At 50.4% G+C, this 22,785-nt stretch overlaps 1 protein-coding gene and 1 pseudogene across 2 annotated transcripts in view; both read right to left on the reverse strand.

The window, feature by feature from the left end:
• Positions 1-1,071: 1,071 nt before the first annotated feature.
• Positions 1,072-3,355, reverse strand: LOC112128570 (uncharacterized; annotated as a pseudogene).
• Positions 1,072-22,785, reverse strand: part of SLC7A1 (solute carrier family 7 member 1) — an 86,052-nt gene continuing 64,338 nt past the window's right edge. For both annotated transcript variants that reach the window (XM_024230834.3, XM_024230833.3), the window contains exons 5-13: positions 22,190-22,364; positions 15,791-15,912; positions 14,925-15,147; positions 13,978-14,117; positions 11,111-11,213; positions 9,259-9,476; positions 8,827-8,993; positions 7,830-7,938; positions 1,072-6,252 (exon numbers count right to left, since the gene is read on the reverse strand). In XM_024230834.3, coding sequence (XP_024086602.1) covers positions 6,149-6,252; positions 7,830-7,938; positions 8,827-8,993; positions 9,259-9,476; positions 11,111-11,213; positions 13,978-14,117; positions 14,925-15,147; positions 15,791-15,912; positions 22,190-22,364 — 1,361 coding nt within the window. In that variant the 3' untranslated portion in view covers positions 1,072-6,148. The remainder of the gene's footprint in view (positions 6,253-7,829; positions 7,939-8,826; positions 8,994-9,258; positions 9,477-11,110; positions 11,214-13,977; positions 14,118-14,924; positions 15,148-15,790; positions 15,913-22,189; positions 22,365-22,785) is intronic.

The raw sequence follows: 22,785 nt of genomic DNA on the forward strand, positions 1-22,785 counted from the left end.
ACTTGGCTCAAAGTCACCCTTAGGGACCAGAGGTCGCCTTCCTATAGGACACATACAAAAATCCAGGAACAAGGCATGCCCCGTGCTTATTTCCCAATTCTGAAACCTATCAAGCTCTCTGGGCTGCTTTGCAAAGCTGGCCCCTTTTGTGAATCAGGTTCTGCATCAGCAGAACCTCCCGCAGTAACTACACTGGGCCAGGCCAGAGACCACTCCCAACCTGTGTCCCAGGGGCACGCTGCACATCTTGCTTACCCACCGCGCAAGCTCTGTGGTCTGGCTCTCAGTGTGGCCAAGGAACACGAAATGTGCATGATGCTTTCAGGTGCAGATGCTCATCACATATTCCAGATCATAGGCACGCTGGGGCCCGGAGAGCAGCTCGCCTGCCTTCCCCTCCGCACAGCTCCTGGGTGTCTGCTTTCAGCACCATCCATCAGCTGACAAAACTCAAAGGTCAAACCTTATCTTCTGGGCAGCAGATCTTCTGGTATAGCCGCTGTGAATCACTGCCTTTTACTGTCTGGGAATTAAGGCCCACTTGACTGAATTTGCCTCTAGTGCAAAAAAATGGATCCTTTCTCAAGGGAGTTGAGGGAGTGAGATAGTAACAATTACCAGGATAGCTACACTCCCCCACAGCCCCTCCGCCCTGCATGCACTCTGCTCCCTCTAACAGGATAGTGTGTGTGCAGGCCAGCACAGGCTGGGGCGGCAACGGGCGAGGGCGTTTTGTTGCCGGAGACTAAGTCCTTCAGCAAATGCCTGACAACCGGCAGCCTCTGAGCTGCTTTACCCCTATGGCTTGGTTGGAAGGAAGACCTCTGTGACCCTAAAGCCAAATTGCAGACAGTATCAGAGATCCAAAATGGGGGCTCAAGGGATTCTCTGGTTGAGGCTCAAATTGTTGGAATAAGGATTTTCCCCAAATGGCTACAAGAAAGTGAGAAGATAGGACTAAAGTTACGGGCTGTGGGGGAGCAGAGCGGGATCTGGAACTCTCCATGGGGCACTGCCAGGCCTGGGTCCTAGGAGAGACCTGCTAGAATTCTTGAGATCACACCATGCACATGGAAGCCATAGAATTTATTAGAATTTGCAGAAGCATGAGATAATGTACCACAAAATAGTTTGATTTTACAACATAAAGTATGGTAGGAAGTTGTCAATGTACACAGTGTTGTTAGCAAAAAGGGGAGGCAGGGCAGTTTCACATTTTTTGAAAGGTGGTGGACGAAAACTACACTTGTCCTTAAAGTAAAATAAAAGCAGGAGAGACCCAGCAGAGACCAACCTGATTTGCAGTTAGCATCGGAAACTAAATCTAGTATCACAACTTTAAGAAACTATGAGAAAACTATTAGAAAAATAGAACATCAAACAAGCAAAAAAATATACAAATGTACATAATAAAAAACACACAACTCTTAATAATGGCTCCATGTTCAGTAGAAGAAAATATTCACTGGAGAAACCACAGCTATTCAGGTTTAATAATAAACCAACCCTCATTGGTATCATTACCCTTAGTGCTCCTTAAACTCGTTGAAGCTGAAAGGCACAACTTAAGCAGGAAACTTATCTTAAATATATATTATAACTTCTCAAATGGGAAAATAAGTCCCAAACTTAATAGTCTGTCATCAAGAAACACAAAATCATTTGCCTTGTTAATAAATTAACAGTCTGAATGCATCTTTCCATCCTGCTTCCTGACCCTGCTGGACACACTAATAAATACCCTGAGAAAAATCTTCTCTTTAAGCTTGACCAAGGTACTCCATCTCCTGTGGGTTTCAGCTGGCACTCAGCACATTTGTAGAATGACCCAGGAGGGCTCCATGGTAACTGTGCCCCGAGACTCCAGGCCCAGCCGGGTCCCGATGGCGAGAGCATTGTGGCTCAGTGAAGCACTGGCACAGACAGGCTGGACTCGAGGAATCGAGGGGTGAAGATGGAGTCGGCTGACATTTTTTGCCTTAAAAATCCATTAGGAGTCATAAGCGTGAGGACACATGGAGTGTAGCTTCTTGCACCGCTGGATCAACAGTGATCAATTTCATGACTTGGATAAGGTCCACAGGAGCCTGGCAGAATGTACATCTCCCCCTCCCTTCAGAGCCTTACATATAATCTTCTCATGACGATGTATTTTAAATTACACGTAACAATTCTACATAACGTATATCCAGATCCGTCTGCAGGCGAACTCTGCCTCAGTTCCACACACAAGCCTCAGGTCCCCACCACCCGGCAATCTCCCCATCCTCGGAACTGTCTCACGAAACCACCAGAGCACAGACACGAACATGCCTCTCACACACCCCGTAACGCAGCTGTGCTGGAGTTGGGCACGAAGGCCCCTCACTCCCTGTCTTCATCGTGTGGGTTCTTGGCTGCCAACAGAACTGTCAGCCTTTATTAAGAAGGAAGGGTCTGTGTAAAAATGGGATGTGTGAATCAGAAGAGGGGCCCTGGCACAGAGCCAGGCAGGCTTGCTTTAGCATTGAGTCCTGCGTCGCGCAGTGCCCAGGACCTTGCCTGTAAGTCTGGGTGGGGCCCCTATGGGGCGTGTCCACGTGCCCCCCACCAGGACTCATTGCCCTGTCTCCAGTCTCCACCGTGGGTTGGGCTGGAGGCCATACCACGTGGGACTGCAAACACCAGCCAGTTCACAATGCCTGCTCCTTGGCAGGGGCACGGCAGGGAGGAGCCGGTATCATCAGCGTTTCCACCCGTCTGGACAAAGGTGGGCAGACCATGTACCCTTCCAGCTGTACACACGGATGTGCTGAAGGTGCAGGAGGCAGTGCGTCAGGGCCTTGGTGGCTGGGGTAGGTGGAGAAGCCCGCTGCCCCCACCATGCTGCGGTCACCCCTGGACTCGTGTCGGATCCTGGCCACTGTGCTAGCGTCAGCACAAGGGACCAGGTGGCTGGTTGCCTGACAGAGAGAAAAGAAGTCGCAGTGGAAAGAGTTTTTGCTGCTGCAAAAACCAAAAGTGGGGGGAGATCTCAGCAATTCTGACAACAGTATACATTTAGCGACCTTTCTGAGACAGCCTGGGGAAAATGCATCTATCACTCTGACCTCTTCATTTAGAAAAATAAATCCCGATGCACAAAGCCTTGGCCAAGGGGTGTGAGCAAGGATGATAAGTAGAGTGGGGGGTGTGTAGAGGCCTGGTCTCCTCCGGATGGTGCCCCTCCCAACTGCAGAGCTGCTCTCCTGTAAGCCGGCTCCTGAGCCAGCTGCCAACAAGGCCCCCGCTGCCTCCCTGGAGACCCACTTCATCCCCCTCTTCAGCAGAGGTCCTGAGGCAGGGGGGTGGAGATCTGCTGGGTTTGCTGCTTCATGAATTTGGGCCTTCAGAGGTCATGAACCCATGCAGGGCAGTCATAGGGGTTGTGGGAGACAGGAAGGGATGTTTATCCATCACAAATGGGTCTTTCCAATGCGGGTATTTATTTGTGGCTGGTGCACAGATAAAAGTAGACCCAATACTCCTTGGTGGGTGTGCCTCTAGTAATGTGTAAGTTCTGACTATGTAGGAAAATCCTGGCCAGCGGAACTAAGAATATTCTTGTTTGGGCAAGGGAACTAAGAGATGTGAAACTATCTTTTTTTTTTTTTGCTTGTGTGTATTTTTATTTCAGGGAAAGAAATGAGGGATATGATAAGAAAAAAGTCTATTAAAATTGTGAGGCTTACTCCAGACACCATTGCTTAAATCACTCCCCTGGCACACAGAGAGAAAACCCCTGGCAACTGCACAAAAACACTACTCATAAAAGCACGGTGACCAGTGAACTATTACGCAAGGCACCCCCACGTGTCCTTTCCTAACTAGGAAGCCCATCCTCTAAGGAGGGGGCACGGGGGGATCCCATCCCTGCCCAGCCTAGGCGTGCTTCTGTGTCCAGCTTTAAGGCCTCTGTGTGAGGAAGGCCACAGACTCCCAGCTGTCAGCACACTCTCATGATGAGACTCAGAGCAGGGGAGACACACCTTCTCAATCTACAAAATGATCCATGGCGCCCACCGAAATGTCAAATGTCAACTCTAAATAGTCTATTGGGTGCTGTCTTGCACGGAAATTTCAGCCAGAAAGAATAGAGAAAATAAAAAAAAAAAAAAAGCAATTCTCTCCCACCACTTCACTTTTCTTGAAGACTGTCTATCCCTCGAGTTCTCTTTGCCTATGTAGAAAATAACGGAAAAAAAAAATCAAGCAAATAACTACCAGGTCCTAAGACAAGAGACAACCAAAACCCCAACAAAATAAGTTAGTATTTATCAAAATATGTTACAACACCAATCTCCATAAATGTCAATACCACTCTTTGGAAACCGGAGCTCTGGGCTCTTATGATGCTCCCTCTGGAACATTCAAAATGAGATCAGAATAAAGCTCCCAGCAAGGTGGCAGGCCTGATACAGAGGCCCAGCCCATGGCCGTCCACCCGCCCTCCGCTGGCGTATTCACAAATTCTTGCCCTTCTCGCTGAGAACCTTCTGGGGCACAGGGAGGACACAAGTGCCCTCAATTTATCAGGCTTCTGTCTACCAGATTTGTGTCAAAGGCCAGACTAGGAAGAAATGGAAAGGAAACTAAGTTTTGAAAGCAGCATTTCCATTTCCCCTGGTGTCCAAAATGCCCACGTCCCTCTCCCTCCCCCATCAGCACGAGCCTTCTGTCTCCTGAAGTAGACTCAGTGGAACGCTCCACTCACGTTCAGGTTTCCTCTGGCTTCTATCTACAAGGACTGTGTGTGAAATGGTGCTGGCCGCAGGCCCCGACCCAGGCAAGACAGGTGGGGGTGGAGTGCACTGGAGCTATGGGGGTGGGGAGGATGCTCGGGTCTCTCCCACTTGCAGAGGCGTGGGGTCCGAAGCATCCGAATGACAGATACACAAAAGGGACAGCAATATGCCTGGAAATCACCTCCCCCGCGACCCACGCATCTCAGCAATAGGACAGCCGCAGGGGTGATGACGTGGCCATTTCCAAGTTAATGTTATGCCCTAACTTAATCTGGTGGAGTGTCACAATTTCATGGACTGTGGATTGATTTCAATTTCATCATGTCACAGAGAGGCCAGACAGCTCATCTCAGGGCCAGAAAAGCATGACCCCGACATGTCCTGACCCCAGACTGAGCTGCCACCAGCCTTGAGAACCTTACAGGAGCCACCAAACTGGCTCCAAAGCATGGGAGGGCAAGACTGAGTGAACGGTGGTGACTCACAGGAAACAGACGTCTAACTCGGCCACCATGGGGCCAGTCCTGCAGATACAGTCTCATGTTCCAGTTACTCAGGACACAGCCAGTCGGAGGAGACGGCAGGAGCAGCAAGAACTGGCCCAGGCCTGGAGGCCATGAGCTGAAGAAGGTCCCTGGTTTACATACATGTGCACACACATGCATAAGCAAAGCAGGCCCTAATGGGAGTGATCCCTTCTTCCTCATTTCAGAGGAGCCAGCTGCCCTCGGCCCCGCTGCCCAGCCCTGGGCAGCTGTCATGGTGTCAGAGCAAAGCCCTGAGAAGCCAAGGGGCAGGCAAGGTCTGGCCCTAATGACCCATCTGAATGCAACAGGAGGACAACAGGCCTGATTTTCCTTTTTAAGTGCACTACTGTCGTTTGGCTCTGGGGTGGGGAGCTGCTGGGGACACACTGTTTTGTGGTACTCATCTGGCTTGATTGCTGGGTGTCTGGGGCTGAGCGGGAAGATGGCTGCGAAAGTTTGGAGTATGCACAATTTCAATCCCAGAACAGTCCCCAGGAGGAAGGCCTGGTTCCCAAGATAAGGAGAGAAGGTGACCTCCATTCAGCCTGAGGCTGCGGCAGCTTGGGCTGAGCTGGTAGGGGAGGAACTGCTTTGTTCAGAGAAGTGAGGAGACACAGTGGCCAGCCGCAGCCTAGTGGCCCCGGCCAGGCAGCTGTCTGGAGGTGACCAGGGCCTGGAGAACCGGCTGCAGAGCCAAGGGTGGGCTGGGGCTTCAGGTCAAGTAATTGCACCTTCGGCTGCAGTGAGGGTGTGGATGCAGGTGGTTTCTGTTGCACTGGTGGGGAGGGTGGGGTGCCTCCCGGTCCTCTGGGGGCGTCCCTCGGGGCTGCTGCCACCTCCGGGGGGCGGGGCTGTGCGTCACTTGCACTGGTCCAAGTTGCCGTCAGGAGTCCTTGCTTGGTCGGCATCCAGGGACGCCTCCTCGCTGTGCCACAGGCCGTAGCCAAAGTAGATGATGAAACCTGTGGGCCGACAGCGGAGACGGGCATGAACAGAGCGCCGGTTGCACCACCGCAGGCAGGGCTCAGAGCCCAGGGTGGTCCCACAGCAAACCCTCTCAGGCGGCCTGCCCCTGCCTGGCATGAGCCTGCAGCCAGCGGCCCTTGTGACCTTTCCACATCTGGAGCAGCTGCCACACAAAGGCCACTGTCTGCTTCGACATCTGGCAAAGCCCTACATTCCTCTGGATGGCCTTATGCTGCGGTGTTTCCTGAGCAGACAGAGCAGCTGGCCCAGGGCCACCAGAAGCCACCGGGTCCTTCAGCTTAACCCCCTGATGTCCCCTGAGGCCACGAGAGTATCGGGAATGTGCACTATGGAGATGGGGTTTCCCACAGGTGCTGGAGGTCTCCAGGCTCTCAGCCTGGACAGTCCCACTGCCCGTTTTCTCCACATAACTGAGCATCAGACTGCAGGAGACACTGAGCCCCAGGAATGGACTTCACACAGGAGTCCACAGCCTGTTCCTGCACGCAGGACTCCAGGGTGGGTCCAGGACCTATGCTTCTAACCACCTGCCCAGGGACTGTGGCCAGATGGCCCCAGGTAATTGGGGCCACCTTGTGTGGCTGACACAGGAAAACAGGCCTTAAAGCAAGGACTCAGCCACCCAGAGCCCAGGAAAGGAGCTCAGGCTCCTGAACACAGAGACTTTGACAGGGATGCTGGGAAGAGGCACCCCTCTGCCTTCACCAGGCCTGGAGGAAGTGGCCACAGTGAGCTGTGAGCAGCTTTTTCTCAGAAAGGCTCTAGGAGACGTCTGTCTAACAGGCTGGATTTGCAGAGAATGAGGACCCACCCTGATGCCAGCAGAAAATGGGCCGCAAAGTATTTCCTGGAGGACAAGCACCCCTCGAGGGCCCTGGGAGATGAGGTAGCAGCCATCTGCCCGTAACATGCAAACTCTGTAGGGACATGGTCCTGAGGGGCAATGGCCAGGGCCACTTTCCTGGCTATCAGCACTATGACTCAGATGCTGAGAGGGAGGAAATGAGATCCTCCCCTCCAGCCCCTGGGGCGAGACGCCCAGAGGCGTGGGACTTGGCTGGCCCTACAGGCTGCACCCACCCCTGGTGATCTATCTCATGTGGAAGCTCCCTACCCCAGTGGCATCTCCCATAGGCTCCAAAGCACTCTCCTTCCACAGAGAAGACGCCATCACAGAGGAGCCCATGACACCCACCCTGCCTGGGCCTAGTGCCTGTACCAATCTGGTGCTGGGCAGGCCAGGGGGCCAGGAAGCATAGGCCAGACTTTCCTGTCTGAGGTGAAAATAACTGGTACCTTATCTGCAGCAGACTCATCACCTTGTTTCTATTAATATCAAGGTCTTGCCCAACAGAATAAATAGTTTGGACAAGAAGCAATGAAAACAAAAGTATCTAACAGGGAGGAGAGGACTCACAGCCTACCAGGGATTCAGCATTATCTTCGAGAAGGCTGCTGACTGCATGTGCGTCATTCTGTTATGAAATCTTAAACAAGGGAGGCCCCCAAGAGAAGCCAGGATCTTGGACGTGCTGGCAGCAGCATCACATACCTATCAGCATCCACACGGCAAACCGGACCCAGGTGCCCTGGTCCAGCTGCATCATGAGATAGACGTTCACAAAGATGCTCAGGATGGGGAGCACTGGCAGGAAGGGAACCTGCAGAGACAGGAGACGGCCTCAGTCCACGGCAGTGGCGCCGGTTCCAGTAGTTCAGTAAAACTGTCTAGTAAAGGCAGCACACCTGAGAGTGACGGGGACTGTCAGGTGAGCGTGGGGAAGAAAGAGGGAGTGCCCACCCCCACACCCCACACACAGCCTGCACCCAAACACACACACAAACACATCCAAGGGTACATCTTAGTAGGTGGGGATTTGATTCTAAGCTCTGAATGGCCAAGTGAGCTCCATTCTCATTTTTGTCTGTTGGGATTCTCCTGCTAAAGAAAGGACTAGAAGACGGACCTCCACTTTACCTCTAAGGTCAACAACCTTTTTTATTTGTGTAATCTAAAAATGCAGAAGCCTTGCCCATCTCCAAGGCTTAGAAAACTCATGCATCAACTCGAGCAGACATTTACGAGAAGCATCCCACCAGCCTGGAGGGACTGCTCCACTGGGTCTGCTATTATGTATAAACTTAGGGGCAAGTGGCTTCATCAGCAGCACCCTTGATACTCTCTGGGGAAGAGGCAGCACATTTCATAAAACACTGATCACAAGGGACATTTATTTTCTGGAGAATTCAGAAATGGATGCCGAATATCCAGGTACTGGCGAGGTCTCCCTTTGCCTGTGTCATGCAGGAAGGTGTCAGCCTGCCCTTGACTACTCAGGGAAACGTCCAGGGAGAAGGGCTGCTGCCTCCTTCCAGGGTCCGGTCCTCTCTGTGCCTTCAGGGCCCCTGCCCCATTATTACCTGAAGCTGGCTGGCAAAAACCTTCCTCGGGAGCACCCAGGCCCGGCTGAGCCCACGCAGGGCTGGCCAGGCATCAGGAGGGCCAGGGTCTGTGTACCAGGGTTCCTTCCCTAGGCCGAGCTACTCACCTTAAATGAGAGCTTGGTCTTGCTCTCGGGCTGCCTCCAGATGACACCCGTGACCACGGCACAGAGGAGGGCAGACCCTGCGAGCATAAAGACTGCCCACAGCGCCCCTTTGGTGAGAGCCTCCCTTCCAAGCACGGTCACAATGCAGAAGGTGATGATGAGAACAGCTAAGGGGGAAGGAAAAGACAGAGCAAGCTGCAACTCAACCATTTCTCAATTTCCCACAGGCATCCGCTGCTCTCCCCTAAACTTGTGGAGAGAGAGGCTCCATTTCCGAAGGCATCAACTACAGTTAACACAGAGTAACTATGTCCCAGTCCAGGAGCAAGACAGACGCTCATCTTCTCTGGCACCTTCCCCCAACTCCAGCTCCACTGCCTAGAAACCATGCAATGCCAACAAGCAAGGCCCCAGGGAAGGGCTAGCTCTTACCTATGAGGCTGGTTGAAACGTTCACAATTAGCCCAGAGATTTTGGAAGGCTCCATGTTTTTGGGTGAGAGTATGGTTTTCAAAGAGAACATCTCTGCCTCTGGTAAAAAGCCCAGCTGGGAATCATTGGTGCTTGCCAATTCATTTTGGTCTGCTGGATCTAACTCATCAGAAGTACTGGCCATCTGGTATACCAGGTTAGGTTGCTCTGGCTGATACCTGGGAAGAAAGGTATTGCGTGACCGCCATCATCCGCTTCAAGCAAAACGACATGCACCAACTCAAGTTCTCAATAAGCCTCCAAAGTGAGCTGCCCGGGACACAAGGTATAAAATGGGAAGGATATAGTCAGATGCTGCATTGCAGACAGACGAGGAGAGACCGGGAACACCACCTCCCGCTGTTGCTTCTGGGGAACATCCCCGATGGTCTCTGCTTCGGGGCGACATGACCTCCACCATGAGCAGCCCAGGGGAATACCCTCTTGCTCTGAGAAGTGGCAGCGGCCCTCAGATGCTAAAGATATTAGGCCACTTCCCACAAAATTACTGCTGTAGGGAGCAAAAAGGAAGGAGAGAAATAGGAAGCAGTAACGCCAGGATCCTATTTGGCACAGAGAGCCAGAGAAATGTGGCTGCAGGCTGATGGATTTGAGAAATTCTGTTTGTGTGACTTAATTGGATCAATTTATTTTAAAACTCCAGGTACCTTAGGGTAAATAATTCTATGTGGCTGGTTGGAGGGCCGAGCCTGCAGCGTGATTTCCAAGACACGAGCTACCTGCTAGTGGAGCATCCATTCTGAATGAGGTGACTTATCTTCCCACCCAAAATGAACAGAGTGCAAATCTTTTCCACCAGCTTTGAAACACAGAGTGCTGTATGAATTATTTTGCATACGATCAGTTCTAAGAGGGAGTATAAAGATATTAACCATTTTTGTATGGATTCACTTGTGCAACCCCACTCAGTCAATTAAGAAAGTGGGGGACCTCAGAGAATATTCTAGCATTGGGCCCCTTGGGAGGAATAAGGGGTCCCCAATAGTCTTAGCTGATTCTAAAGAGTTTCTGCTAAGGCTCAGCCCGGGTTTTATGTGCATCAGCTGCTGAACACCTTGGAAATGCAATCAATGGCCTTGCAGGTGGGAATCCCTGAAAAAAAATGAGGAAGCTCTTGAGGGGAGACCAGTGCTGAGCGTCTCCATGAGCACAGGTTCTCAGGATAGAAGCTGCGCAGGGATGTGCTTTGGGAGTGGGCGCTGAGGCAGGTGAGAACACCGAGGCACCAAGCCTAGGCCCAGAGCAGCTTTACTGCGACTGCGAGAGGCTTGCCTGGCCCCCACCAGGCTATAACAAGCCGACTCCACAGTGTCTCTGAACATCAACCTAGGGTACCCCATGCCACATAATGGGATTCATTCCTCCAGCCACAGTGCAACGAAGCTGCAGAAGCATTACGCTGACCTGGGTTTCACAGGCCTTGGGTTTTCCTAACTCCTACCAGGGCAGCCCTCAATCCTCTCTGTCCCAAGAATCTGAACCAAGTTGCAATCAGTCTTCAAACATTCTGATCCCAGGATCCTGGCCTAATAGTTGGACTGAGAATCTGTCTCTATCCACCCAACATTTAGTCATAAAAATGAGGGCAGATGATAGAGGGAGGTGAGGGGACACCCAACGACGTCCTCCTAACTGGGCTCTCAACCCAGGTCCTCCCCTCTCCTTGGCAGTGCCCAATGGAGCTATCATCAACCTGAAAGTTTCATTCATCACATAAACCATAGCTGAACTGTGAAAAGGCTACCAGGTACATCTGCATTTCTGTCATGAAACCCCAAAAAGCCATACATACCGTAAGACCAACACACAGGCAGCCACCAATGAGTAAGCCAGGAGAGTGCCAATGGACATGAGGTCCACCAAGTCCTTCAGGTCAAAGAGGAAGGCCATCACAGCTGGGAAGAGACAGACACCAGGATCTGTGGAGGGCCGTCTGCATGCACGGACAACCAGGACCACCACTGCCGCCCACCATCCAGGGCAGCGAAGGGGGCTGCTTTTACTCCCATCCCCTCCCTGGCCTTCCCATGGAAAGACACAGCTTAAAGGGAAGTCAAGCTTCCCTTCAAGCTTGTGATTAAATCACAGACACAGTCCTCAACAGATAGTAATCATCATTAACGTTTGTATAGAGAATCCCTTCATTCTTGTGATTTTAATGGCAACTTTGTAAGCCATCCCTACATTATAGATGTAAGCATTCACACAGGTTAGGAGACTCATCTAAGGTCACACAGCTCATAAGCATAGGGTATAAGGATGTGAACTAGGTTCTTATGACTCTGAGTCCTGTGTGTCTTCCTCTAGACCATGCTGATTCACAGACTCATGTGCATTCATCCATCATCCATCCCACTGACCTGTCCATTCTCCATCAATCCATCTGTCCACCTATCTTCCATTCATCCACTCACCATCCATCCATCAATCCGTCTCATCCATCTGCCCATCTCCCATCCATCTATCTATCCATCCATCCATTCATCCATCCGATCCACCCATCCATCCATTCAGCATCTATCCATCTACTCATCTTCCATCCATCCAGCTCCGGTCAGAGTGTGCCCATCATTGGGTTCTAGGTACTCACTATTGAACAGGGCAGACCACAGTCCCCAGCCTTCCTGAGTGTACCCCACCAAGACACAGGCATCAGTGGACAACAGTGCTGGGTGATAAAGAAGGGTAGGTCTGGTGCTCTGGGAGGACTCACAGGAGGTCCTAACCCAGGCAGGTGGGCAGGAAAGCAGAGTTCTTCACATGTGAAGTCACTTCACGTGGAAGAAATCTGAAGAGTTGGTCTCAAACAATATAGTATCAGCCCCTTCACTGTGTCCCTTGCCTTCAAAATGAATTAAAACCTGCACCCTTATTTGAACATCTTTTGTGAGTGTTGTGAGAGTATACGTGTCTATTCACGTGGGTGTGTATGTCAAGTACTCATTAAAAAACAACTTGGCTACATCTGCTTTGGGATATTTTCAAAACACATGCAATCAACACAAGCTAAAATATAAACACAAAGCCATTATTTTTCCACGAATATCTCTCAAGCCCCTCTAGATCACTGCAACTACAACAAATTTAAATGGAGAATAAAACACAAAATTAAAGAGCAATGAGGGAGGGCCTTTTGGATAATCAGAACAGCGCCCAACTGTGCATGCCACAAATGCCGATGTTCCTACTCACAGGAAACTTGAGACTAATTTCTTCCATGTGAGGTGATTTTAGAAAACCAAATACTTATTTACCACTCCCACCAAATGAAAAGGGTAAATCCTGGATTTTGTGAATGGCATGTACTTTACAGTCACTTCAAAGAGCACGATTTGATCTCCCTCTATCAGCAGGGGAAGGAAATTAAGGCCAGTCTTTAATATGATCAAATTCTGCGTAAAGCCTGAGAAAACAATGACTATTTCCAAATCCTTAATCCTATAAATATACTGGTCACATTCTGATGTATAGTGCCTCTCAATCTGACCACTGTGGTCACTCTCAAGAGCATAGAATCACATAAGAGAATGTTTCATAATTTAAAAATAGGTGTGTTTTATTATATAATATTAATCCACAAAACTAAGCACAGTTTGCTAAAGGCATAAATGCTCATAAAACTTAGTGAATAATTCATTCATTTAAGAAGGTCAAGTGCCTTACCAACGGCTATTTGACAAGTCGCTGTGTTAGAAATTGTGACTGATCTCACATGCCCTAATTTGCCAAAAAGACCCACTGCTCTGCTCAGACTCTGGAAGGAGCTTGGCTACTCTGGCATAAAAACAATCCTGGAATCACAAGGCCGCTCCACCGTCCTGGGTGCACATCCTCACTTCACCTCCCTGGGCCTCGGCCTCCACTTCTACATCTGTACAGTGGGCTGATGTCTGCCTTTTGGGGCTACGAAATGCAACTGCAAAGGGGGCGGGCGTCTGCCTTTCGGGGCTATGAAATGCAATCGCGAAAGGAGGAGACATAAACCACAGGTACAGTGTACACGTGAGCTTCCTTTTGTGTTCTCCTTTCCTTCATTTAGGGCCCTGGAACACCTACATGGCTCAGATTAGTCCACTGATTTCATCCATCAAAATGGTCCTCTCGGCGATGATGCTCATCTGACAAGATGAAACTCCACTGGGTCTGCTATTACGTATAAACTTAGGGGCAAGTAGCTTCATCAGCAGCACCCTTGATACTCTCTGAGGGAGATGCGGCACATTTCATAAAACACTGATCATAAGGGGCACTTGTTTTCCAGAGAATTCAGAAATGGACGCCGGATTTCCAGGTACTGGCAAGGTCTCCCTTGGCCTGTGTCATACGGGAAGGTGTCAGCCTGCCCTTGACTACTCAGGGAAACATCCAGAAATGGGGGGAAAAGGTTTTGGGCGAATACTGTGTGTTCTAAGCTCTGCTCAATGAGATGAAAACCAGAGTGCAAACTGTTGAAAAATTCTCTCCATCCTCTGTCAAACGGGCCTCTGACTTTTGTCGAAAGGTCAGTCAACTTTCAATGAACCAGGCTCCAAGTATAAAAACCAGGAGTTAAAAAGACCAGTTAAGAATACTCACAGACCAGAACAACACGCTGTCTCCCTAGGGAGTAACGACTCCATTGTTAAAATATTTACATGTGAAATGAGTTCTAGTACTCACCAGCAACGGCACCCGAGGCTAATGTGGCGATTATTGGTGTTTTGGTCCTATCATTGACGTTGGCTAAGAATTTAAACAGCAGTCCATCCTCAGCCATGGCATAGATAACCCGAGGCATGGGAAACATGGAACCTAGAAGACTAGATGGGGAGAGGCAAACCGCGTGAGTGAACTTGGCTCATAAGGGATAAAGGCACCATATCCAGCCATGCTCGGTTTACCACGGAGGAGAGGGAGTCTGAGCTCACCAAGAGCTGCCATCCCTCCATGCTGGGTGAGGCCTGTGGCTAAAAGACATGGCATTTAATAAATCAACCCCAGAAAGAGCACACACTGTGAGTAAGAATTAAGGTAAAGAATAGGGAACATCTATCTAACATACACTGGCATGAGACCCAGTACAGTCTTTACAGATGGAAAACTGTATTTATTTCTGCAATTATTTCTAGCTGAATCAAACAGAAAATACAAGCATCACTGCATTCATGAAGATTTCCCTGTGGTGAATCAATATTTACCAAATAGCTCTGTTTATACAGGCTAAGAGGAAATACCATTGGTGAAAATATTTCTCATTAAAAGGCACTTACTCCCTTCTTCAAAGTAGCTTCTGCATGACAGCCAAACTGAGGGCCAAAATATGGTGTTCAAACAGGGGGCCTGTTCCAGTGGCCAGATTTAGGGACAGAGAGCCAGTCCCTTGCTAAGCAGATGATGCTGAAAAGCCAGCCTCAGGTTCTTCTCAATAACGCAACTCTTGGGATGATGAATACTGGCAACAAGGTAAGAGCCACATGATCAAGGCTGGGTTGGTACTGGGTCTATTTCAAGGGTAAAGAATGCTGGCAGCCGATGTGTGTCTCACATGGCTGTACCTGGCCTGCTACAGCCTAACCCCTGCTGGTGGTTCCACCCCTAGGAGCAGCCACCACAGAAAGGCCTCTCACCTGGCGGAAAGAGCGCAGAGGGAGCCCACGGCCACTGCGTACTTGGCACCTTCCCAGCCCACGTGCTTAAAGGCGTCGGGCAGGGGGCTGTTATTGTCCAGGCAGAAGTAGGGCATCATGAGTGTGAGGGCAGCCGACACCCCAAAGTAGGCGATGAAGCAGATCAGGAGGGACGCCACGATCCCCACAGGGATGGCCTTCTGTGGGTTCTTCACCTCTTCACCTAGAAGCACAAGGGGTCAGCGGAGGAGGGCACACAGCAAGAGGCAGTGTATCTGCCCACATGACACCCAAGGCCTCTCAGTGCCCGGAAACCCATGTGACACTACGAGAAACCTCCCTCCAGCTCTCAGCCCTGTGGGCACTGGGGCCTCCTGGGCTTCCGGGAGCGGAGGGGTGGTGCTCAGGGAGACACATCAGACAGCCCACGGCCCTGCAACAGTGTGCTCGGCCTGAATGTGGTGATGCAGCCAAGGAAGAGACTTGTTTCCTTTGGCAGAGAAAATCTGGGAGGCTCACTGAAGCCTGGCCTATTCAGTTCGCCAGGATGACAATGTTGTGAATGGCTTCGCTCCTCCCGGAAGATGCTCAGATATGAAATCAGGCCACAGCGACACAGCTATGATCCCATTCTAACAGCGGAACCTTAGCCTTATTCAAGACGCAGCTTCCATCAGGCGTTGACACTTGGGGATGTGATAACGGTTTGGGGGTGGGAGGGGTTGGCAGGAAGCTACGAATCTACACGTTGCTCACGTGTGAAAGAGCAGCGACCGGACCGTGCCAGCAAGAAGGGAAATGGCAAGCATTGGCTTGTTTGCCCGGGGTGCAGGAGGACCCGGGACCGCAGTGGCTGGCGGGCATACCTGTGGTGGCGATGCAATCAAAGCCCACGAAGGCATAGAAGCAAGTCGCTGCCCCCGACAGGACACCAGAGAACCCGAAGGGCATGAATCCACCAACACCGGGCTTCCCTTCTTTTGTGTCACTAGAAAAAAGAGCCGCAAACAAATGTCACGTCACTCGCTGCGCAGTCTGGCGTAAGGAGCTGTGCTCATCTCCTGATACGAGCGGAACCTGGCAGTCAGCCCTCCCTGTTACCGCTGCCAGGCCCTGGGCTTCAGACGCTGAGTCCAGCCACTGCATGCTAACTCCGTGTGCAGGCCTCCCTGCTGTTCGTGGCCCAGGGTCACAAGGGTGCAGAGTATCGCCCCTTCCAGAAGCATCTTCTAAACAATGACTAGGGTAGGGAGACGTGGGGACTACGAGGCAGGGGTCCAACAGGAAATGGTGGAGAAACCAGCCACGCGGCCAGTCCCACACCCTTCTCCCCAGGGCCCCTTGCAGGAAGGATGCAGAGCCGCCAGCCAGTCCCGCCCTGGGTCCCATATTTACCAGTAACTCAATCTCAAAACAAACAATTCCAGAGAAACTAAGGCTAAAATAAAAGTCTTTGTCAGCAAAGGCATTCCTTAAGTGCCTGTATGCACAAGGTGGAGTCCAGGATGGTGCAGCTTTTGCCAGGTGTGTGGGGCCCAGGCACAGCTGGGCACTGGCCCACGGGAGGGGCTCAGCACATCTTTGCTACACTGATGAACGCAAAAGCAAAATAAGCACAGTTTACAAACCCAGGAGTCCAGAAGAAGGAGGCTGCTCAAACATTCAGAGAACAGTCCCATAAATCTGACACCCGTGCTGAGACACGGTGCCCAGGTTCACTGTGGTGCTATGGCCCCTCCCAGGGCCCCGTCGGGGGTCCTTCAACCCCTCTTCCCCGATGTACAAAGCCCTGGCCTGTCTGATCCCCCCACATGCTGTGTTCTGGGGGTGCACCATGCAGTCAGTGCAGGCGGCTTCCCTGGCCCCCGTCCCCTGGTCAGGAGGCACATAGCCCCTGCTGGTCACCAAGTAACCCTAAGCTTTCTGCATCCGGCCCTCTGCTGCCACCTGAAAAGCAATTGCACTTCTTGTGGTTCAAGAAGGGCAGTCCCTACTCCCACACCTTTGCCAGCCGCAGGGCCGCAGGCTTTCTGTCCTGTGCCAGGGTCCCACTGGCTGGCCTGGAGCCCAAGAGGACGCTCACCACCCACCTCTGTCGCCCCCACTCAACCATATTGACGGCCGCCCAGCTGCACAGGACAACCTGCCCTAAACCTTGTCAGCATGAAGGCAGAAACCCTATAGGATGCTCCCAATCCTATAAACACGGACGTCCCTCAGGTTGGCTGGGCAGCCCATCTGGTGAACTTTGCTTTCAATGGGATTTACTCACTGGCTGATAAAACAGACAGACAGACAGGATGGACCCAACTACTTTCTAATGGGGATTAAGCCTTACTGATTCCTAGAGGATCATCACATCTCTCAGTTACAGAAACTGCCATGAAGACGCTGGAAGTACATGCATGAGAAAGCTCATGTAGATGTGGGGTTTACTGTGGTTCCATAAACAGCAACGACAGGAAACCCCCAGAAATGTACAAGTGAATGGATGTAGGAAAAACTGTGACCAAACAAAATTTTAGTTTGTTGTGTTAGAGTATGACTAAAACTAGCAACCCAAGTTCAAAACCAAGCAGCCCACACGGACAAGTCAGCAGGGCCACGGGACAGCAAAGGGCTGCAGTGGAGCTGTGCCCACCTCATCCAAACCCCCTTGCCTCTCAGGCCAGAGGCCCTGCCGGCCACCCACTCCCACCCTGGCAAACGGCTTCTGTTACACAGTGGCCTATGCTGAGGACAAAGCAGGTGACAACCAAATGGCTCAAGAGGGGGAGGATGAGGCCAAAGGAGGAGGGGAACTCAAGAGTCAAAATGGCTTCTGTGGGCCCCACTTCGGTCCCCTGTGGCGGTCAGGGTGACAGATGGGCAGTGAAAAGCCCCAGATCCCCACTCAGCTCCTATGACATCAAGAGCTACCAACATGGCCTTGCATTAAAATAAATGCATGTCCACTTTGGGAGGCCCAGGCGGGAGAATCACCTGAGGCCGTAAGTTAGGGACCAGCTTGGGCAACCTAGTGAGACCCCATTAGTACAAAAAAATTTTTTTTTTTCTGATTAGCTGGGTGTGGTGGCATGTGACTATAGTCCCAGCTACTTGGGAAACTGAGGGAGGAGGATTGCTTCAGCCCAGGAGTTTGAGGCTGCTTTGCGCCATGATTGTGCCACTGCACCCCAGCCTGCGCAACTGCACCCCAGCCTGCGCAACACAGCAAAATCCTGTCTCTAAAATAAATTTTAAAAATTAAAAAATAAATAAATAAATGAATGGATAGATGAGCTTTAGGCAACCATGAGGCAGAGGCACCTAGAAAAAAGGTCATGAAACCTCCATTTCAGGGCAAGTGGAAAGTGCAGGGAACTGCATACATGATTAAATCCCAGAAAGAGATGAACTCACAGAAGGGGACTAAGAAGGGCTGGAATGTGTCTTCCTCGCGCAGACAGGTAAAGCACACACAACAATAAAAGCATGGAGAGAAGGAAGCAAGGGGGATGGGTGAGCGCAAAGGGAGGAGGCAAAACAAAAGGCATCCTGCAAAAGGACAGTTGCAGGAGGGACTGGATAACTCTCCAGGTTACAGAACAGGGGTGAAGGCATGTGCTGTGCTGCACCAACTCCAGAGCTGTGTGCAACCGTGAGCATCTGTAAACCTCCCTGCTGACTGTGACCCTGCCACACCTGCTCCTCGTACTGTGCCACTACACCTGACCTCAGGAGGACCCACAGCCGACTTCAGGAGGACCCAGGTGCTGGGACCCTGGGCAACCATAACAACGAACAAGGGCCTGATTAAAAAAAAAAATCTGCAGGGTATGCTAGTAAGCAAGAATGCAAGGTGCAGAACAATATATACGGAATGCCATGTTTTGTGTAAGAAAAAAGAAATAAAATATACATATTTACATTTGCTTGTGCTTACACAGGGAGAAACTGGAAGCTTGCACACACACACACACACACAATTAGAAAGTTTACCTGTGGGGATGGGAGATGAGGTGGATGAAGAAAGGAACGCATTGTAAATCTTTTTTTTAAAGTGCTATGAACCATGTAGTATTTTACCTACTCAAAAAGTTAAATTCAACCTTTAAGAAAAGATTGTGTGTTACTGATGCCAGTGGCAGAGTATCAACACAAAATAACCACAGAATCCATTCTACAGAGGTGCAAACCAAAACATTTCTTAACAGTCTCTTTCTATGTAATCAATAATTAATCTTTTACATGCATGTGGCAGTTGTGTTCACTTATCATCTGGCAACTCACATGTGAAGGAGAGGGGCTGCCAAGAGCCCTCACCCAGCAAATGTCGCCCCGAGACAAAGTGAGCTTGAGTCCTGGTCTCAGCTCGGCGCTCCCTGCCCTGCAGCCTTTGACCAGCCCTTCTGTGTTCCACTCAGCTGGTCGCTCAGAAGCAGCAAAGACAATGCCTGGCATAGAAAGGGGTCAGGCCGGAGGGTCTCCCACTGCATCAGTGGTGAACATCCTGCAGCAGGGCTCCGCCACCCTCACACCAGCCACCTTGACATCAACTGTTAGTTGTGCTCAAAAGCCACACTCCCCTGTTCTTCTACGTGGTAATGGAAACTTTAATTATTTCAGCTGGACATATGAGCCTTAAGAACCAGCACTGTGTGCTTCCCAGAGTCACTAGTTGCAAGGGGTAGCCATTGGGCTAAGTTCCGATGGAGGAGGTTTGAGCAGACGTGGTGTCTGCATCTGCTGAGAAACGTCCAGGGGATGAAGTGGGGAGGGAGGGGGCCCTCTGCTGTTCCCTTCTCCATCCTGCTGGCTGGAGCGGGAGGAGCCGCCTTAGGCCCTGGGGCGCCTGGCCTGGATTCCTGGCTGGGTGAAGCGACAAGCTGGACTGACCACCCCCAGAGGTTGACCAAAGAGAACCAAACCCTTATCTTGTTGAAGCCAGTGTTATTTTGGGGCTTCCATCCTAACTGGCAGACACCATCCAACAAAACTTTCTCCACAGGCTTCCATGCAGAGTTGATGCTTCACTATTGCTATGTCCACAGAACACTGGATGGGAATGCCAGTGGCAGCCTGAGTCAAAGGCACGAAGAGCCATCCAGACTGCAGGGTAACACTCCTCTTCACAGACCAACAGGCAGACCGACCTAGTTCCTGGGGGCCTTCCCAGATGGCTAGGAGACAGCATCCTAAAATCACAAACCCACGTGGTCTCACGGCCTCCCATGCAAGCTGAAGCTCCTGCATGTTATATGGATTGGTTGGGCAGTGCCCTACTATTTCAGAGGAACCAGCGATGTCATGCAAGACTACATGGCTGCTGTCAGAAACACAAAGCTATGGCTGGAAAAAAAAAAAGAAATAAAGTTGCTTAGATACTTTAACAACATGATAGCGCATGCCAAGGAGGCTCCAGTCCTGCAGAACTCCACCTCCTAACATGGCCGATCACCTGCCGTCCCCGTGGTCAGGGGGCTGGGCCCTGGCAGTGAGGCCGTCAGATGTAGCTAAGGGTGCCCCACCTGTGATCAGGGATTGGGGCAACAAATGCTGCTTTGTCTGGGGGCCGGTACAGCTAGCTCATCATTACTAGGGTACCAGCGTGAGGATGACCAGTGAAAGTAAATACCATCGGCTGGCACAAACAATCTCTTCATAAAAATAATAAAATTAAATCTCGATTGGCAACCAGTTAACAAGAGGTGCCCTATATATTTCATTCCTGACCTATAAATAGCAACCGGTCAAATATGCTCTGAGTTTTCAAAGGCTACTATGTTACTTCAAAGCATATTTGGAATTGGCTTTACTCCACCCTAAATTAATGGGCACCCATAAGTTTGGCATAAATATGACTCTGAAATGCTTGCAATGACATATTCAAAGTCCTCAGTTCTCCCTAACAGAGTTTAGGAAAGCAGTTTTATTAGAACTGCTAACCACAAAATATTAGTGTTAGTGAAGTTTCGTGCACCGAATGCCATGGTTCCGGTTTCCATTCAAGTAGTCACACATCAATGCCTGCCCACTGGTAACAATACTGGGCGATATGGCTGGGCACCTGGCCCTGAACCAGTGACCAACTAGGCATACGTGACTGCTAAGATTCCCAATGTGAGATAATGCTTCTCAGCCTCCCTTGCAGCTCGATGTGGCCCCCAGTGGACTCTTGCCAATGGAATGTCTGTGTGTCTTCTGGTCTGTCCTGAACAGCCCTGAGCACTCTCCTCTACGCTCTCTTTTCCCTTCTGGAAGAGCTGGGTCATGCTTGTGCCTACAGCCAGCTCTGACCAGGTAGATGAGGACAATGTCCTGGGGGAAGATGGAGCAAGACAGAAGATGTCTAGGTCCACAGAGGCCTGTGGCAAAGCTGGCCAGCCAACGTGGACTGCTCATTTCAGGACTGGAAACATCTCTTTAAAGCCACACTCCATTGTGGCAGTTGGAGGGGGTCTCTTTATCATAGCAGTTTCAACCTTCAGTCTTAATGAAGAATCACACACAAAATCCAAGTCCCCGTTCTCCATCCTGGGACCTAAAGAATTACATGGAGATCTGACAAAAAAGATAAAAAAAGATATGTTATGACTGTTTGGCTTTTTTTTCCTAGGTTATCTGAGCTTTCAATGAGGGCTGGGCGAGAGACTTGAGATGGCACAGGGTGGAGCTGTCACCTCCAGTTCTGGATGTCTGCATCAGAGACATGAGGGTGATGGGGCCACTGTCGCCAGGGCTGGAGCAGCACAAGTCAAATGTCGGTGAAAGACTGGTGTGCTCACATTCTGACACTTCAGTCATTCTGAAAACCTTCAAAAAAAGTTTCACCTATTTCTCTTCCCTCTACGTTATTAATCTAATAGGAAGGTATTTAAAGGTGAAGTGAGGTCACCATAGCACTGCAGAGAAAAATCTTTTCTGAACACAAAATTCCAAAGTTGGCCATCAAACAGAATCTGGGGAAAGAGGGATCATTTAATGAGTCTGACAAGAATCCTGAATGATACACAATTTGGAATTAGGGTGATGATCTTCTTTTCCTCAGTCTTTCTTGTCATACAATAGTCTTTCCATTTCAGGGGAATAAACCTTCACACAAACTTGATACATACAAAATACCCTCAGCTACTTCACTGCAAAAACACAAAACAAAGCAATTAACAAAATATACTCAAATAATGTTTTTTAAAAGCACATGCCATCCTAGCCAGTTATATCCCCCACACAAGTCTATGTCATTAAATGTCAAATAAGAAAAATGGTCAGAAGCAGCAACTCACTTGTTCAAACAGAGACGGCCTGACGTGTTCCCAAAATCCTCCTCCGTAAGCTGCCAGTTTTTAACCGATCCTTTCACAAATCCTGACACCATTATGAAGCCCAGGACCAGGACGTTGATACAAGTGAATATTTTGTTGACCATGGCCGACTCTTTCACCCCAAGAGTTAAAAGTCCTGAAAAAGCACATAGACACAAAACCTTGTCTGAGTGTTAACCACAAACTGGGAAGGTCCTTCCTGGATGGGGATAAGAAGGTGATTGAAAAAGAATTCAAGTGCATCGAGCCTCTGCAGACCTCTGTGAGCCTCTGGGAATGGGGTGGATTAATGATCTTTCTGGGGGCAGAGATCAGAGGTCTAAATCACCAAGGTTGTGGGTGCTTCCCAGGCCCTCCTAGGTGACCTCCAGATACCCTTGGGAACTGAGAAGCCCACCCAAGGGGCACCTGAGAACGGCAGAGATCTGGAGCATGAGCCCCTCTCATAGGGAGGGGAAAGCCTGGACCCGCACACCAAGCCGCTCCCTCTCACTAAAAGGATGCGTTGCTGGGAAACAACCTCCAGGAACAATTCCAGGAAGAAAGACTTTGCATAG

The sequence above is a fragment of the Pongo abelii genome, chromosome 14, assembly GCF_028885655.2.
Source record: "Pongo abelii isolate AG06213 chromosome 14, NHGRI_mPonAbe1-v2.0_pri, whole genome shotgun sequence".
Taxonomy (NCBI): Eukaryota; Metazoa; Chordata; class Mammalia; order Primates; family Hominidae; genus Pongo; species Pongo abelii.